Source organism: Pantherophis guttatus, chromosome 8 (assembly GCF_059756535.1).
Source record: "Pantherophis guttatus breed Tessera chromosome 8, ASM5975653v1, whole genome shotgun sequence".
Taxonomy (NCBI): Eukaryota; Metazoa; Chordata; class Lepidosauria; order Squamata; family Colubridae; genus Pantherophis; species Pantherophis guttatus.
The window spans coordinates 14,127,735-14,147,185 of NC_142070.1; the positions used below are offsets into that span (position 1 = coordinate 14,127,735).

The window sequence follows — 19,451 nt, forward strand, 5'->3', positions numbered from 1 at the left end:
AATTGATTACTTGACTTTTAAAATATATACACTCACATAGCTGCAAACATTCTTCAGTTAACTTTCAGGGATGGCTGGTGAAACAGGAATAACCCTTGGACAAGATTTATCTAATTCTCTTGTGTTAGAGCATTTCAACTACAATCTTATTTGAGAGTAAGTCTTGCTGAACTAATTAGGACTTGGGACTTTATATATATATATATATATATATGATTCAATTTACTGTGCAGAAGTTTCTGTCTCCCCGTATTAATAGGTTTACTGGATAATCTATTAACTTCCATTCACTCCCACGCTTGTATCTGTTTTGCATAAGGAGAGTATGAATGTATTATGACACATCGATTGAGCAATTTTTATCATGCTACTTGGTTAATTAATGCCTCAATAATTAAACAAGCCAGAGGATACACCAAGAAAGCCCATTCCCTGGAGAAAGTTGATTATAAATCTGAATGACCACAATGGAGAAAAAAAAAATGTCTAGGTCACCGTGTCTAGCACAGCTCATTGCTGCAGCCAACTGATTCTATATATTTAAGAGAACTCATTTCATGTGAGCTTTTTAATTAAGTGGATAGAAAGCGGTCTAGTCACACTGGAACCGGGTTGATTTGGGGGGCTAGGAAAGCTTGTTAAGGAAGCGTGGGCAGTTAATATGTACTTCACCACCAAAGTTGCATCGTACAGCGCCCCAAGAGCAATGATTGGTTAGGATCGTACCTAGGCAAGCATTTAAATTTCAGAAGGTTCAAAGGTGACAGGGAAACCTTCCATCAGACTTGTCGCAGTCATTTGAGATCTCAAAGGTAGTTTCTTTCTTGGAAGCCAAGGTAAGGAATCAGAGAGTTTGACCCTCGCCTATTTCATTTCTGTTAGAACAACAGAAAGGACTCATGGTATCTTGGAAGTTAATAGATTTATTGGGACATTTGCTTTTATGGACTAGAGTCCCGTTTAAAGTATAAGATGCAGCATAATTTAGATAGCTCGTTATATGAGATGAGATGCATATCAAAATGTTAAGAAGAAAATACTGAATAATATTGAATATGCAATAATGTTGTAGTTAAAAGGTTTGAATGACTTTGAAGAAAAGCTCTTGTTTAAATTGTACAATGTGCAAATCGGTATCACAAGGCTTTGTAAATAAAGTCATAACTCAGACCAGCCTTGTCTGGGGAAGGATTGTGAAAAAAATAAAGAAAAAAAAAGCAAGAGATACTCACTCTATCTGACCTATTTTCATTCTCTGTATACTCAACTACTTCCAGTGAGGAGGTGAAATATCTATCGCAAGACTAAAATGTTTCAAATTAAACTTGGAGAATATCGCCTCACATTTGATGGAAAGCAGTAGACTTTATAAAGCTTGTTAATGTACTCTTGGGCAGGTTATTTTGTAAGTCCATGTGCTAATTTAGCATATTGGGAAAAGCAGACTATCAGATTAAGCCACCATATACATTATTTTGGAAGGGAGAAACTGTTAATGTGCAGATAGCAGGTGCATCATATCCATGATATGAACTGAGGCAATGTGTATCTTCAATGAAATGAGTCTCAAATGTTTTATTTTTGGAAATTCTTCCATATAGCTAAATCAATCACATCCCAGGCAACTTTATACAGAATGGAATGACATTAAAGATGGTGCGAGGTGTTGGTCCTTCTGTAATTTACAGGGATTCAGAATATGTCTATTAATATTCAAAGTCGTTTAGTGAAAAGTGTTTAGGAGACAACAACAGCAGCAATGACAATAATAGCAATCTGTCCTCTATACCCAATATGTTTCTAAAGAAGTTAACACATAAAATGCACCACAATGATATAATATGGTGTTTTAGTTAATTAATTGTGATTCATGTTAAAGCCATAGTTCAGCTAGAGTATAAGCAACAGCAAAATGGCTAATTTGATCAATCACACATTTATAAATGGAAAAAGACAAATGTATTTTCAGCATCTATTGACAGAAATTGAGGTTAACCAAACTAATTGAGAAGGGATTGCTGAGATTATGAAAAGAGAAACGATTAGGTCATAATAAGACTGAGAAAGATCTGTTTTAAATGGGTAATTTTGAAGAGTTTACAGAAGGAACAACGGTGGATTTGTAATTTAGTCTCTTATTGTTACCTTTAATAATCTATCTTCACTACCATTTTTTAAAAAAAATCTATTGTTAGCCTATATATATATCTATATCTATATATCTATATATCTATATATCTATATATCTATATATCTATATATCTATATATCTATATATCTATCTATCTATCTATCTATCTATCATCTATATCTATATATCTATATATCTATATATCTATATATCTATATATCTATATATCTATATATCTATATATCTATATATCTATCTATCTATCTATCTATCTATCTATCTATCTATCTATCTATCTATCTATCTATCTATCTATCTATCTATCTATCTATCTATCTATCTATATATATATATATATATATATATATATATATATATATATATATATATATTAAAGAGAGACCAAACAAAAGTTTGACTCAGTAAAAGTCAGTTCACTAAACCAGAATATTTTGAAATAAACTGTATCAGCATTTTAAAATGGGAGGAGGGGAGGGAAGATGGTGGAAGCCAACAAGAAAAAATGCTAATCCCACATGGGTGAGGTGTCCACAACTAGTTTGCATCATTAGGCTCATATAGACTTAGTACCTCTCATTCACCAAATGTTGCTTGCCTGTATAAACATGTTTCCTAGCTACAGCCATACAACCCTCCTCCCACGCAGGTAGTTATCAGCAAACCTATAGGCACCCCAATTTTGCAAAGTATAAAAGAGATTTGTTTTTTTTAAAAAAAATCTTTGGGTTAAGGGTTGGTGAGGAGAGACCCCAAAAAAGTCTCAGAGTTCAGAGTACGTTCTATGAACAAATACTGCTGGCCAGCTGTCGGGGAAGGGAAGGGATGGGATGGAGTATTATTTATTTTTATTTTTATTTATTTCATTTCTATCCCGCCTTTATCCAGAGAAGAACTGCAGAGCATTCACGTAGTAACATGCACATCCTATTTCTTTAATGTTCCATTTTCCTTTGTGTCCTGAATAGTACAGCACAGAACATGTTGTGAAACCTGTATATATATTACTGTATACCTTCTACGGTGTGTTTGGATTTCATGTTCATTGAATGATCTCTTTATTTACAGCTTGTTTCCAAGGTCAAGCTGTGCCTGTCGGTGAGGATGAAGAAAACAATTGTGTTTCTTTGTATTGTTGTAACAGCTTGGGCACTCCCGGTAAGTCTTTTTTATGGCTTCATGGAATTAATGTCAGAGTTTTTCATTTGAAACTGCATAGTTTATGGGGGCGGGGGGGGGGAGAATGAATATTCTTCTACAGGAAAGCAAAGATTATTAGCACAGAATAATAAAGTTGGAAGAGACTTTGGAGGTCTTCTAATCCAACCCCATGATCAAGCAGGAAACCCTTCTACCATTTCAGACAAATGGCTGTCCAGTCTCTTCTTAAAAACTTCCAGTGACGAAGACAAGCCATTCCACTGATTAATTGTTCTAACTGTCCTGAAACTTTTCTTTAGTTCTAGGTTGGTTATATCCTTCACTACTTTCTGTCCATTGCTTCTTGTCCTGCCTTCAAGTGCTTTCAAGAATAGCTTGACCCCTCTTTCTTGTGGCAGTTTCTTAGATATTGGAATGCTGCTATTATGTCACCCCCTTGTTCTTCTTTTCATTAAACTTGATATATCCAATTCAGTGGTGAAATCCAAATGTTTTTACTACTAGTTTTGTGGGTGTGGCTTGATAGGCGTGGTGTGGCTTGGTGGGAGTGGCAGGTGAAGGATTCTGCAAAATCTCCATACCCACCCCACTATCAGCCAAAGGTGGTTTTGCTGGTTCTCTGAACTACTCAAAATTTCCGCTGCCAGTTCTCCAAACTGCTCAAAATTTCCGCTACCGGTTCTCCAGAACCTGTCAGAACCTACTGGATTTCACCCTTGATCCAATTCCTGCAACTGTTCTTACATAGAACAGAGGATGTAGGTCTTCCCATTTTGGTTTAATTCTACGTCACTCTCAGAATTCAGTAAAAAAAAAAAAAAAAGAAGTCCATAGGATGTTTGCATATTTTAATGCAATTCTTTGAGAAATCACTTTTAAAACTACTTTTCCTAGTATGCTCCCATTTTTCAAGTGACTTTTCTGTGGATGTTGCACTTTTGTACATGCATTTATTCCAGTTGCAAACAGCACGGTAAAATTCCAAAAATTGCAGGTTTAAAACACCAGTTTGTCCATTTATTTATTTGCAATAAAATTTGACACCGCCCAATCCAAAGAAGTTGTGCTAATTTGTATTTTGCTCAAGATGCAAATTGGATATTTTTATATAAAAACCCGACAACCACCCCAATCCATTGCTGTACCTAGAGTTAGGTAGACATCCATCAGGAAAATGCTTAGGAGGTTCCAGGATGTTGTCTGACAATTAATTCAGTAACATGCCAAAGTTACACATACACAACTCTGTAGGTGTCAACTACAACGTGGCCCAGAATTTTCATTATGCTCTTATGGATCACATCACTCTCTTGATGAAAATGTTCCATACTCAATTGTTAAGCAATGATTTTATCATGCCACATCTGATCAAAGAGAACATAACTCCTGCTCAGGAGCAATTAATTATCTGGTAATTTATTATTCAGTAGTGTGCTATTTATTTACTTTACTATACTCATATTGGGTGAGTACTCCATTTTGAAAGTTAATCATTATCATATTAGAAAGAGGTAGAAATAAATATTCAAAGAACCGATGACAAAGTGCAAAATGAATTCATTTAAGTGACAAATCAAATAACTTTTCTTGGAGCATGTACAAATTAAATAGATTACTTCTATGGAGTGCTCACAACCTCTTTTGTTTAAGCCTTCCTCTCCATTCTTTACCAGATTGTTATGTCATATTGCATAAATTTCTGCAATGCCATTTATAAATCAAGCAGAAATATTCTGGATGTTCTGCACCGATTATTATTTTCAATAAAATTTAATTCCTGTTTCAATTGTTTTTCTGATTTACAAGCTTCTTCAACATGAACAAAGGAATATTATTAGCAATGGAGAAAATGAGGTGAGTAATATTACAGCATGTGTATGTAACCTAATTATACTATGACGATATCAGATTTCTTTTAAAATATGTGTATAGTTAATTGGTTTAGGATATTATTTCTATACTGCTTTTCTCATTGCTAAGAACTCCAATATAGTTTAGAATCATTTGTTTTCATGCCTTTCTCCAGAATACAATTTATCGAGGATTGAGCAGATTAAAAAGAAATAGTGTTAGCCATGCCACATTACACTGGAGATATGGTTAAGAGTAGGGGAGGAACAGCTTAATAAACATAATAATTTTGGACTGCATTTATTACACTGAGAGTTCTGTTCCACCAATATCTTCTATAGCTCTTACGAAACCATTACGAAGGGTGAGATAACATTCTCTGAATTTGGAATAATGGAAGGACAGTTGTTTTATGAAAGGACAGTCACTTTAATATAACAAGGGGGTAGAAAGGTGTTTTGAATTTTTTTAGTCTCAGGTATCATAAAACCCCTTCATCTTGAGAAAGAAACTATCTCTGTGCTATCCTGGATAGTTTATGCAGTAATTCATTTGTATAATTCAACAAAATTGCAAGGTGTTTATCCTGAGGTAACTGGCATAGGAATAGGAACAAATACCAAAAAAAATCTTGAAGGCAAAGTAGGAATTATTGTGATATATAAGCTGGAAGAGGGACAGTAAACCTCCTAATATGACATGTTACTTATGTCAAAAAACAGGAGTTTGCTACCAGGATAAGGTCAAATTATTTGTTCAAAAATCTTGGGCTTTGAGTGGTATGACAAGGGTGAAATGTCCAAAAGTAAGCAGAACAAGTCAAGAAAATGAGTGGGACAAGGACAGAAATTGTATTTGTTTTATAGTTATTTCCATATTTTCAAATGGTTTTGTGTTAATTAAGGTTCAACATTCTCCCTGTATATTTAATAATTGCCATTAGAATTCATGCAGTTTGGTAACAAATGTAGACATGGCTAGATTTAGGTTTTCGGAGACCACCAATGGTTTCCAACCTTCTCCATTCACAGTAGAAATTGATTATTGTGTTATGCCTTTTCAGAATCAAAGGCTTACTAGCTGGGATATTTTTCTAGTTTAAGAGAAGTGGATTGGGTGGGTGGGAAAAGGTCAACTGTAATACATTGACTCTTCTGGCATTTTTCTTAGTGACGGAAATAGAAGGAACAGGTGATGCTATCTTTATATCAACTGTGTCATTTTTGATCTTGCATGCTTTTGAATTCTGACATTCTGTCCAGGTTTAACTTGGTACTTCCTGACAAACTAATAGTTAAGGAACAGTGGTTTTCCTGTCTGTGCCAAATTAAGCTCCTGTTTTAGTTTCTAGCACAGGTGCCAATATTTGGCTCAAACCTAACAACAGCACTCTGCCCATCTGTCATTATCATCCTTCAGATCAAGCAAGAGAGCCCTATCAGTTGGAAGATAGGAAATCCTATCAACGGGGGAATGAATTGTGTTTTTAAAAGTGTTAGAAAATATATTATTAAAGATATTTTTCTTTAAAAGCAATGACATGATTATATTGAAAAGTAAAGAATGTGGCAGAGACAATCAGCATGATTAATAAACTAGGCTCTTAATTACAGTTGTTTGGATCTATTATTGTTTAAAAAGATAAATTGCTTGTATTTGTCATTTCAGTCTCTGCTCCCCAATATTCTTTATCTCAGACTTATCCCCTGTTTATGACTTTGTCACACAGAGGGAATAAAATCCAGACCAGGCTGCTTCTTAGTAAATAAACTTGTTTAGCCGAGATTGGGGACTTTTTGAAACTCATGAGTTTCAATTACAGAATCTCCCTTTCCATGGGAAATAATGATCATCCTTCCTTGCAAATAATTTTAATTTAGGAAGCCTGCCAAGCTTTTCTTTAAAAAAATGTTTTTAAACCACTCAAGACAGTTGTGCTCTTTTGTGTTTGAGTTATTATTGATGTTGGCATACAAATATAGATCTCCTGTTGTGAGCAGATTTTATTAAAAAGCGAGGTACTAATTTGTAAAAAATGAGCAAAACAACTTTTCTTTCATACAACACTGCTGGTAATGCGAAGCCTTGGAAAACTTCTCACTGGAAAACTAAACATCCATGGGACAACCAGATCTCAATGCCAACCCATAAGTAGGGAATTATCCACATCCAATTTAATAGTGCCATCATGCATTTGTTAGAGTTTTGTTCAACCTGACCAAAACAAGCAAAGACAAAAGACAAGTAATTGTTCAGGTCAGTAAGTAGATATGATCTGATTACCTTGATGACAGCATGTAAAATTCTGGATTTTTTGATAGTGTAGTAAATCTTCTACTTACCTCCTTGTGCCAGAATTGAAGTGTAGCTTGCAGATTAGAAACTGATAACAACAAAATGTAAATAAGACTATAACAAAATGTTTTGAGTCACATGTTAAAAAAACAGGCAGAGCTTCAATTGCAGTAGCAGCCATCAACTTTTTCAACCATACCTTGCAGATACCCCTATTCAGGATAGCTGTTCATGTTTAATCTTTCAATCATTCTTTCACTCTCTTAAGAATATTTTATCCCATAGGCCCTCTATTCAGTTTCTGTCTTTTCTTCCTATAGTTAATTAATATTCTAAATTATCTTCATTTCTCATTGAATTGTTTTGCCTTCTCTCCCCTTTTCCTTCTTTTCTAAAAAAATATTTCATATGTTTGCAAATATTAGGGTCCTCCCAAGCTTCATAATATCTCTTTCCTGAACATGGATAATGCTGATTTAGCTACATAACAATAGGTGCTGGGGGGGGGATGATTTTTTGTTAGTATTTTATTATTTTTATTAGTATTTTATTCAGATTACTCAGATAGTTATTATCAGGAAACAGATATCTTGTTTGAATTTTCTCAGCTACTTAGTTTATGGTCCAGTTTTGAATCTTTTTTACATCAACTACAAATTGTGCAATGGTGCTGGGACGTTCATATCAATGGTGGGTTTCAAAAATATTTACTACCGGTTCTGTGGGTGTGGCTTGGTGGGCGGGGCATGGCCTGGTGGGTGTGGCAGGAGAAAGATACTGTAAAATCTCCATTTCCACCCCACTCCAGGGGAAGGATACTGCAAAATCCCCATTTCCTCCTGATTAGCTGGGACTCAGCAGGCAGGGAATAGATGGGAGTGGGGCCAGTCAGAGGTGGTATTTACCGGTTCTCCGAACTACTCATAATTTCCGCTACTGGTTCTCCAGAACTGGTCAGAACCTGCTGAAACCCACCTCTGGTTCTTATGTTGCTATGTTGCTACTCTGAGAGCAGAAACCTGATTAGCTCAGCTTTGAGTTGATTTTTCAAGACTCTACTTAGGTTTTTATGCTACCACCACTGATAGCAACGGAACACAAATTCAACCTTTAAGTTCACCTTTAAAATGTCACACTTTTCATTTCTCTTTCTTTACTCCTGTTCTTAATATTTCCCTCCTTTATAGGATTTATCAAATGCTGTTCATCATGACAACGGTGGAGAAGACTTCAGAGTTTTACTCAACAACCCAGGATATACCAGTGGAAATATTAATTGTGAATATGGAAGGAGTATCGGCCCTGGCCAAGAAGAATGCAGAACAGAAGAATCTACTACAAATGCAGATAGAGTTAATGGAGCTGCTGATTTTGTTTATGTCAGTGAAAATGAAGGTGGAAGACCTGAAGATAATCTGAGAATAAATGAAAACAGAGAACATATGCCTGCAGAGGAAAATGCTCCTGAAAGACAAGAAGTTACTTTAGAAGGTGAATATTTCAGTGATTCCAGTTATGGAATTGGGGAAGAGAATATTAACTATAATGCACCAGGAGAACTTTTTGAGAGTGATCCAAATGATGAGCAGCATGGCACTGAAGATCAAATTAATGATCAAACTGAATTCAGAGACAGTAGAAGACTCCAGGGCAATCACATCCAAAGCTTTATTGACACGGATGAACATAGATATGCAATTGATGGGCCCGGAGATAATACAGTAAATATACAGATGGGAAGTGAGGTCCATGGGGAAAGTATACATTGGGCATACATTGATGAAGGTGGAAGCGGTAATGGTGGAGATCCCAATGAAGAAGGTTCTAGTGATGGTTGGGGAGATGGAACCTCAGAAAGTACAACAAACCTTGGAGAAAATGCAACAGAAACCCATAGTGATAGGAATAACACTCAGGCTTGTGATACAAAAATAACCAACCCAAACAAGGAAGGAGAGGGTGATGCAGACACTGTGGATGATTCTCTCAACACTGATAATGAAGAAGGTTTTCAAGGTCGTGGTGATGTAAGCCCTGAAACCAAGCGTGTGACATGCCTTGAAAAGAAAAGAAACGATGGGCTGGACTCAAATGGCAATACTAAGGTGAGCTATTTATTTAATTATTTATATTAATTATAAACTAATCAAGGAGAGAAGCAACTTAGAACTAAGGAGAAATTTCCTGACAGTTGGAACAATTAATCAGTGGAACGACTTGCCTCCAGAAGTTGTGAATGTTCCAACACTGGAAGTTTTTAAGATGATGTTGGCTAACCATTTGTCTGAAGTGGTGTAGGGTTTCCTGCCTGGGCAGGAGGTTGGACTAGAAGACCTCCCAGGTCCCTTCCAACTCTGTTATTCTATTCTATTCTATTCTATTCTATTCTATTCTATTCTATTCTATTCTATTCTATTCTATTCTATTCTATTCTATTCTATTCTATTCTATTCTATTCTATTCTAATTATCCAAAAGATATACCTACTATTCGTGGCTAGAAAAGATCAAACCATCCTCATTTTACAGATGATAGTGGTGTTAGTATCATGGCATATAAAAATTTTGCTGTATTTGTTTTCCTCAGACTGATTTTCCAGGCATGTAAACAGCTACTAGGGATTGAGGAAGAAATAAAGAAGAGGAACATTTCCTTCAATGTTACTGTATTTTGAAAGTTAAATTAGCTTACAGTCTCAATGATCTGAAGGACATTTAACTGTTAAGTCAGTTTTCCTCTCCTCCGATGTTGGTCAGAAGTACTGTATTCAAATTGGAACTCCTTGATATCCATAATCTTCAGGGTGTGATAGGCTGGGGAGTCTGGGAAATGACCACTTTTTCTTTGCTCTGGCCTCAACCATTTCACAATACAAAATAACAGAGCTGGAAGATACCTTGGCTTGGAGGTCTTCCCTGCTCAAGCATTTCTGTACCATTTCAGACAAATAGTTGTGCATTTCCTGCCTGGATCTTCCAACCTTGCCCGTTTTTCATGAATCTCTTCATGTATGTGTAACTCCTAAATCTCAGTCTATAGGTGTAGGGAGTGACGTATCTGTATAGGATTATCTCTTCGACATGAGTGTAATCTACTTCTCTTGCGGGAAGACGACTATAAGCTCTCCAAGCCTTTCCCATTAAATATGGGGCTAGTCTGACCACTATTCCCTCTCAGGCCACTTACAAGAGGTAGCTATTCTTTTAAACATTGTGAAATAGGCTTCTATGTTGTATTCCTTGGACAACTTGGAATTTTTTGTTTTGGGGATATCCATAAAAAAAAGTGGGACATACAACTCAAGGAAACCACACAAGTGGAGATGGCTTAAATTCAAGCAGTCCAATATGTGTTCTGGAAACTTTAGAATTGAATCTCTCTCTTCTGGTTACTGTATCCCTTTAAATAGGTCCATCAGCCCCTTAAACTCTTCCTGTCTTACCTCTGTTTCACTCCTTCTTATTCCAGCTTATCTTTCCTTCCTTTCTCCTTCCAAAGTAGCTCTTCTTCCTCTTTTATTAACCACAGCCTTTCTTCCTGCTGCTGCCTTATCAGTTCTATAATCAAATTAGCCCAAGTATCTGGGCCTAGCCCCATTTCTGGCTAGTCTGCCTTTTGCTTTGGCTTTACCAAAGCAAAAGGCATACCTGTCTCTATCAAGGTAAGAACCTTTCCGGAGGGAGAATCTGTCACTTTTGCTTTTTCAGTGTGTTTGGTGTAAGCTCTGGTAAGAGACCTGGTTTCTGCAGCCAGGATGCTGGTTAATTCCTGCAAAATCTGAACTCTGCAAAGGGCCAAAGCTTGTTTTATTTTCATAGTGTGTGGGTGAACTGAACTGCTTGAGTTTCAGCCATCTCCACTTGTGTGGTTTCCCCCTTGTGTTGGATATCCCACTTCTGCCACCAATTTGTCATGCGTTCTTTTCAGTATACCCAGATTCAAGAGAAATAATACAACTACGCAAGCACTCAAAAGCTAGTACTTACTGCTCACTACTCCACTCTTCCCCAGTTCTACAACAGCTTCTAATACTTCTCCTTCACTACTACTACTTGTGAGTCCTACTGCTGGAGAAAAGCATCTCTTTCTATTTGCCTTAGGCTGTTTCAAGCTTTATTTAAAAAACAAACAAACACAATCCAACTTTTCTCTCATTCCAACTCCAACATTATTACCCACAGCTGCCTATCTGTTTACCTTTAATAATCACTAGTTGGTTTGCTGAGTAGGAAAAGGTCTAAAAAGGACAGAGTAACAGCAGCCTAGATGCTGGCCATTATTGAAGGCAGCTTATTCTCACAGTGATCAAGGAACCCAACTGAAGTCCATTCTCAGCCTCAGAATTAGGTAGTTCTGGACTAAGCATTCAGCCCAATTTACCGCAATGAGAAGAAAGCACTGGGTATACTGGAGGAAAGGCAACAAATAATGACTACAAAGAAGCCTTGGTAATTAATTTGTATTTCAATTCAGTTACATTTACCACATTACCTACGAGACTGTCTTTTGCCACCAATAGCCTCCCACCGACCAGTTCATTCTCACAGGGAGGGACTACTCAGGGTACTGTCAGTCAAATTATGTCGACTGGCGACTCCCAGGGGGAGGGCCTTCTCTGTGGGGGCTCCAGCCCTTTGGAATGAACTGCCCCCGGAGATACGGAATATCCCTGATCTCCGTGCTTTCCGCCGTGCCCTCAAGACCCTGATGTTCCAACAGGCGGGGCTAAACATACGAACATGTGAATGATTTTTTAAATGTTATCTAATTCTGGGTTTTATTTAATTGACCAAACTAAGTAATAATTTTAATTAGCAATTTTATGATGTTTTTGTGTCTATATTTTTCTTGACTGTACACCGCCTTGAGTCCTACGGGAGAAAGGCGGTATAGAAATATAATAAATAAATAAATAAATTATCTAGGACTCTAGAAAGAAGTTCTGCTCCTCTGACAGAAAAAAATGATGCCTGCAAATTTCGGGAGTTTGATTTGATCTTGTTTTATAAACAGATGTTGGTGTTGAGGGGTTGCCTCAGATTAAACTGAAAGTCTTATAACAAGTTACAATGGAAGGCCAGTATATCTCTAAAGGGTACCATGTCAAAGTATTAGGCCAAATCTAGTGAAGAAGACTTGGGGAAGAAAAGATATCCAATGTTTACGGGGTTGCCACAAAGAAGAGGGAGGTCAACCTATTTTTTCAAAGCAAGACAAGAAACTATGGATGGAAACTAATCAAGGAGAGAAGCAACCTAGAACTAAGGAAAAACTTCCTAACAGTGAGAACAATTAACCAGTGGAACAGCTCGCCTTCAAAAGTTGTGGGTGCTCCACAGTGGTGGGTTGCTACTGATTTGCTCTGGATCAGGCAAACCAGAAGCAGCGGGAGGCTCTATCCACTTGCCCGGACATCTCTGCGCATGCACAGAAGCTTCTGTGCATGCGCAGAAGTGATGCACGCACGAGTGTGCACACATCCATGAACGAACCGGTAGTGATGGGATTTGAAACCCACTGCTGGTGCTCCAACACTGGAGGTTTTTTAGAAAAGATTGGACAACTATTGCTCTGAAACGGTATAGGGCAGTGGTCCCCAACTTTTGCGGCTTGGTGGCCTGGCTGGGTGGGGGTGAGAAGGGAACTGGGCTGCATGAGTGGCAGGCAAGCGTGTGCATGCACACAGCCCTTGGGCTGGCATGCACGCAGCTCGACTTGCACAAACAGCAGGCAAGCGAGCATCCATACAATTGCCCGCCAGCCCGTAACTCGCACAAGTTAAACTGCGCGTGCCTGCTCCGGCCAGCCACTCATGTGGCTCAATTCCGAATAGGCCACAGCCTGGTAGTGGGCTGTGCTCCAGAGGTTGTGGACTCCTGATATAAGATCTCCTGTTGAGCATGGTGTTGGACTAGAAAACCTTCTAGATACCTTCCAACTCTGTCATTCTGTTCTGTACACCCCAGTCTTTGCTGTTCCTATGTTTAGAATTGCCATCACTTTTATATTATCTCATAGTATTTTGACCCATGTTGCTTTGTAGGATGTGACTGTATTGATTCAGCCTACTAGATATATATTTGGGCACAATAGAGTGAAGCTCCATATCTACTGGCTTCAGTGGTGATGATTGCATTGAAAGCTTTGATTAATGTGGCTTTAAGGCTTTTAAGGCTGCTTCTTGATATACTTAGTTTATGCTTTCCTTTTTGTCATCAGGACACAAAGAACAACACTGCAGCTGTAAATAATAGCACGACAAGTGGTGGTAACATGCATGATAAGGTTATGAATATACCCAGCCATGAAATCCCCCGTCAAGATACCATCTGGACTCCACAGAGAAGTGACGGGGAAGGTAGCAGTGGCCACGAGGACACCAGTGAAAATGAGAGCAACGGTGTGTACAGCTTCAGTGATGAATTGATGCAAGGGGACGAACCCAACCAAAGCCAAGGTTCTGAAGGCTCAGAAAACAGCAGCCAGCAAGATCTCCCCAGTCAGGCCAGTGATGGGGAAAGCACATCTTTAGGAGAGGAAGAGGAGCAAAGCAGTTATGCTGGCAGTGAGCAGTCAGACAGCAAAGCTGAAGACAATGAAAGCCAACAGGAAAACAATGAAAGTAGCAGGCACTCAGGCAGTGATGACAGTGAGAATGGTGGCCCATCTGTCAGCAGCGAGAGTGAGAGTCAACCCGACAGCAGCCAGAGCCAGTCTGAGAGCAGCAGTGAGAATGACAGTGAGAATGAGAGCATCAGCGAAAGTGACAGTAAATCTGAAAGCAGCATTGATACTGGCAATGGATCCGACAGCAGTGGTGAGAGTGATAGTGAATCCAAGAGCAGCAGTGAAAGCGACAGTGAATCCGACAGCAGCAGTGAAAGCGACAGTGATTCCGACAGCAGCAGTGAAAGCGACAGTGAATCCGACAGCAGCAGTGAAAGCGACAGTGAATCCGACAGCAGCAGTGAATCTGACAGCAGCAGTGAAAGCGACAGTGATTCCGACAGCAGCAGTGAAAGCGACAGTGATTCCGACAGCAGCAGTGAAAGCGACAGTGAATCCGACAGCAGCAGTGAATCTGACAGCAGCAGTGAAAGCGACAGTGATTCCGACAGCAGCAGTGAAAGTGACAGTGAATCCGACAGCAGCAGTGAAAGCGACAGTGAATCTGACAGCAGCAGTGAAAGTGACAGTGATTCCGACAGCAGCAGTGAAAGTGACAGTGAATCCGACAGCAGCAGTGAAAGTGATAGCAGTAGCAGCAGTGAAAGTGACAGTGAATCTGACAGCAGCCGTGAGAGTGATAGCAGTAGCAGCAGTGAGAGTGAGAGTGATAGCAATAGCAGCAGTGAGAATGACAGTAGCAGCAGTGAGAGTGACAGTAGCAGCAGTGAGAGTGAAAGCAGCAGCAGCAGCAGTGAGAGTGACAGCAAATCTGATAGCAGCAGTGAAAGTGAAAGCAGCAGCAGCAGTGAGAGTGATGCTGAGAGTAGCAGTGAGAATGAAGATAACAATCAAGCAGACAGCAGTGAGAGTGACAGCCAATCCAACAGTGACAATGAGAGCGATTCAGCAAACCAGTCCAGCAGCGAGAGTGCTGCAGATACAACGGAGGATTCAAATGAAACTGAATCTGAAGCAAGTGAGGATAATAACAGCAGCACTCATTCAGACAGTGCAGCTTCCGACAGTGAATCTCTAAGTCAAGGAAGTGAGAGCAATGATTTAACTAGTGATTACTAACCAAAGAGAAGAATGAGCAGTACACTTACAGCAATGAGAACTGTTGGGATGGCACAGGGGAAAAAATACAGAGCCTATTTGTAGAAGCCAAGTCAATAGTCCTTAAACCAGTTATTTTTTCTAAAGATCAATCAGACTTCAGAATAAGTGCAGTTAAGGCAAACTAGAGAGCCATTAAGAGAAGGAAAAAAACATGTCAGGTTTTGATAGACATGAGCCAACAATGCTCAGAGCTTTTGTTTCTAAGTAGAGCCATTTTGCTTGCAATGAATATGTAGCTTCACCTGTGGAATTTTGATTGTCAGTAAATAGGAAATAAAATCAAAGCTCAGGTTCAGTTCTTCATATTACATATCTGCTCCTAAAAGGGTGGGCATGAAGTGATGACTTGCGAGCGTGAATGAGCCTTGACTGATATATCATCACATTGTGCAACCTGCTGTGGATCTGATTTATTTATTTGTTTAGTATTATGGCTCCAACATCACATGTTTAACTCTACATATTCCCCCTTTGTAAACTGTAAAATAAATTATTATTTTTCATTGACGTCTCAGGAATATTTTTAAGGAATAGTTCACCCAATTTTTATTCTCAGATTCAAAATAGAAAAGGGATGTTCCTAAGCTGCATGTATCTTTGGGCAGAGGCTATAATGTGTTCTCTGCATCCGGGATTTTTATCCTAAATAGAATTTGTCAAGGGAAGCACTGATACAAATATAACTTAATTTCCACAAAGTGTTTTGATTACATAAAGGTCCTGTTTTTTAGCAATAGCAATAGCAGTTAGACTTATATACTGCTTCATAGTGCTTTTACAGCCCTCTCTAAGGGGTTTACAGAATCAGCATATTGACCCCAACAATCTGGGTTCTCATTTTACCAACCTTGGAAGGATGGAAGGATGAGTCAACTTTCAGTCAGTCAGGATCAAACTCCTGACAGTGAGCATTGAGTTAGCATGCAATATTGCAGAATCTTTTATTTGTAAGCCTTCTTGAGTGCCTCTTTTTCTTAGGGCAAACTCTTATGAAGAAAAAAAGGAAACAAAAAGCTGAAAAATCCCCTTTGCCTGAAGGTCCCCCAAACTTTTGCTGGATAGTCCCTTTGTTTACAAGGAACATTTTCAGGTTACAATTAAATTCAGACACTGTTTCTTTGGAACAGGGGGAAGGGTGCAGTTTGCTTACTTTGCTTTTCAATACAGAATTACCTAATATATTTTGCACTAACCTTAAATATTTCATCTCTGAATTACACAATATTCACAAATTGGAAAAAAAATAATAATATATATATATAGAGAGAGAAGTATCAACCTCAAATGAAAGTAATGTTAAAATGTATCCTATTAGATGGTTTTGTTTGGTAAAAAGTGCACGCCGGGCAATATTATGTACAAAAATACAAATATTCAAAATAACGCTACAAAAATCCAGATTTTAGCTTAATATAGGCATAGAATGAACCACATTTTCAATGAAAAATATTGGAAGAAATCAAACTATCAGATTTTAGTTAGAGAAATTCAGATTGGCAGATTTGATAATCTGTAATCAGTCTCAAAAACTCCCAGTTTGGAACTGGATTTTTCCAAACTGACATCCTTCAGCAAAGACATTTTATTTCATTCAAAAATCTTTCCAATTATTTGGTCGTGGTGATGCAGTCGGGGAAATGGCGGGGCTCTGATGAGCCCCACCAAAACCCTGACTGGCTAACCGCCGCTGACAGATCTGTGGACCTACCCTATCCTGAAGAGACAGGGGAAAGAGAGGGACCCCTTGGGTGGCCGAGAGGAACAGGCAAGTTCCTCGGAGGCCGGAGGCAACCCTCTAAGTCAGCGGCGGGGGACATGCACAGATCTACATAGTGTGCAAAACTATGCTCCCCCCCAGTCCGTGGAATTTTTTTTTCACGGAATTGGTCCCTGGTGCCCAAAAGGTGGGGGGGGGGTATCTTGCTGATTTATTGGGTTTATTATTGAATGAATTGGATGAAAGAACTACTACGCATGCGCGAGATGGCGGTTCCCCGAAGTGCCGGCTGAGATCGGGATGAAAGAGTTGCGACAGGAAACCGGGGGAAGGCCGTTTTTCCACTCATCGGCCCCCTGCCCGATATGCTGAGCCTTTGACAGTTCAAATGAGCCGTCTCCGACAGAAGACGGCTCTCGGATGACCCAGGGACGGCGATGAGAGGATTGCATCAGCTGGGCGCCGCTGGGAGGGCGGTGTCGCCCCCTGCAATCGCGCTGAGGCCGTTGGAGTTTTACCGGCCGGATCGGCGCTATTAAACGCTGCAGACACTCGGCGATTTTACATCTAATCGGGGGAGGCTACAGGCGCTATGGTTGCTGTAAGATCGTTAGCCCCCCCCCCCCGATGAATCTGCTGAGATTAAGGCAGCGGGTACTGTGGCAACCTTGTTGATGGCGGTGAATGTCACACTGGAGATGAGAGGCCGGGAAGATCTGGGCTGTAACTGCCCAGCGAGGACAGGCTATGACTGCGGGGCGGGTGGTCCTGAAGATGATTTGGGGGGCGGGGAGTTGGCCGGAAGGGAAGTGATAATTATCCATCCATCTTGCTCTTCCCTGGGGTCTCTCCCTCCCCCATTTTTTGTCCCCCCCCCCGGACTGTTGCCTTCCTGGTTCGGCCTGTTTGTTTTACTCATCTTCAGTTGTCTGTTGGGACTTTTGTCATCTCCCCTATTTGAACTGCTATCTGACTCCTGGCTCCTCTCACACCGTAAAGTGCTACATCTTATCTTTTCACCCCTATTACTGCCTTATTGGTCTCGTTGTATTGGTCAGAGTTATGGAGTTACAGACTGATGAACTATGAATCCTGGTGGACTGCTGCTGCATCATGTTCCTAGGAACTGCTCTATGACTCCGCCGGTGGATGTTCCCCACCTAGTCACCGTGAGAGGGTGGCTGCGGCTGGTTCTGTGGGACTCATTCGTTGCAGCCTTGGATTCTCCACCGCTGTGAGAGAGCGGTGGTTATGCCGGCCTGGGTTGACTCCTATTTTACCATCATTATCCCTCTTGTTTCTCATCTTGGTTTCCTGTTGCTATTTTCCATCCACTTCTCATATTTATTATGGCTTACACTTCGGCGACCCTCCTTGCTCTGCGAGATGCCCCCCTCTCGCAGACATGGCCTTCGAATTTATCGAAGGCCTACCTCAAGGACGGGTTTTGGAACCCCGAGTGGTGGCATGCTTCTAAGCGTGGTTTGAGGGGTTTTTTAATTAATGTTTTTAATCAAATTTTAAGGGGCCCCGGGAGGCGGGTGGTAAGGGTTGAGCCGGGGGTGGCTCTTACGGTTCAGCAATTGGGCCCGTCGGATGGTTGTGGGGGGAGGGAGGGAGGAGGAGGGAACAAAGAGGCTCAGCGGAGAGAGGGTCTTCCAATCCTTGTGACAGTTGGGAGACGCAGAGGTCGGGAGAGGGGGGGGCTAGGAGGGCGCCGCCGCTTCGTTCAAGCGGTGGCGCCCTCCTGCCCCCTCAGCTCATCCTGCTCCCCCGACGGCGACAGAGTGCGGAGCCCTGGACTCCGACTGGTGTACTTAAATGCCAGGTCCGTGGTGAACAAGACACTCCTCGTCCGAGATCTTATAGACGAGGAGGACGCGGACCTGGCTTGTATCACTGAGACCTGGCTGGGGCCGGAGGGCGGTGTCCCTCTCGTGGATTTGTGTCCCCCAGGTTTCCGAATACTACACCAGCCACGACTCCAGGGGAGGGGCGGAGGAGTGGCGGTAGTTATTAAGGAAAGTCTTAGGCCTAGGGAGGTCACTGTTCCTCAGGTTGGCGGGTGTGAATTCCTCCTTTTGAAATGGGACCCTGGAGTTCAGTCTGGGCTGTTGATCACGTACCTCTCCCCCAGCTGCGTGGCCTCAGCCCTGCCCGCACTACTAGATGTCTTAGCCGAATTGACGGTGGAACTCCCCAACCTTTTGGTTGTGGGAGATTTCAATCTGCCATCGGCCGGTGAGTCATCTGAGTTGGTGCGGGAGTTCATGACCTCCATGACGGCCATGGACCTGACTCAGATTGTACAGGGCCCAACTCATATTGGAGGACACACACTCGACCTTATTTTTCTCTCTGGACAGTGGTTAAATGATCGTGGGGAGGGGACTCTATCTATTGACCCTCTGTCATGGACCGATCATTCCCTCCTTAGACTCGACTTTTCCTCCGCCATCCCCCGTCGCAGGGGTGTGGAACCAGTAAGAT

The 19,451-nt window shown here is 40.5% G+C and overlaps 1 protein-coding gene across 1 annotated transcript; it reads left to right on the forward strand.

Annotated features, from left to right (window-relative positions):
• The first annotated feature begins 603 nt into the window (after positions 1–603).
• On the forward strand, positions 604–15,751 carry LOC117678979 (uncharacterized). Its single transcript, XM_060686970.2, has 5 exons — positions 604–836; positions 3,218–3,307; positions 5,117–5,164; positions 8,644–9,561; positions 13,676–15,751. The coding sequence occupies exons 2-5, from the start codon at positions 3,254–3,256 to the stop codon at positions 15,200–15,202; spliced, it is 2,547 nt and encodes an 848-aa protein (XP_060542953.2). The 5' UTR covers positions 604–836; positions 3,218–3,253; the 3' UTR covers positions 15,203–15,751.
• Positions 15,752–19,451: the final 3,700 nt, after the last annotated feature.

Coding starts and splice junctions, on each gene's coding strand:
- LOC117678979 (XM_060686970.2), top strand. CDS start 3,254: ATGAAGAAAACAATTGTGTTTCTTTGTATTGTTGTAACAGCTTGGGCA. Junction 3,308..5,116: donor TAACAGCTTGGGCACTCCCG/GTAAGTCTTTTT, acceptor CTGATTTACAAG/CTTCTTCAACATGAACAAAG. Junction 5,165..8,643: donor TTAGCAATGGAGAAAATGAG/GTGAGTAATATT, acceptor CCTCCTTTATAG/GATTTATCAAATGCTGTTCA.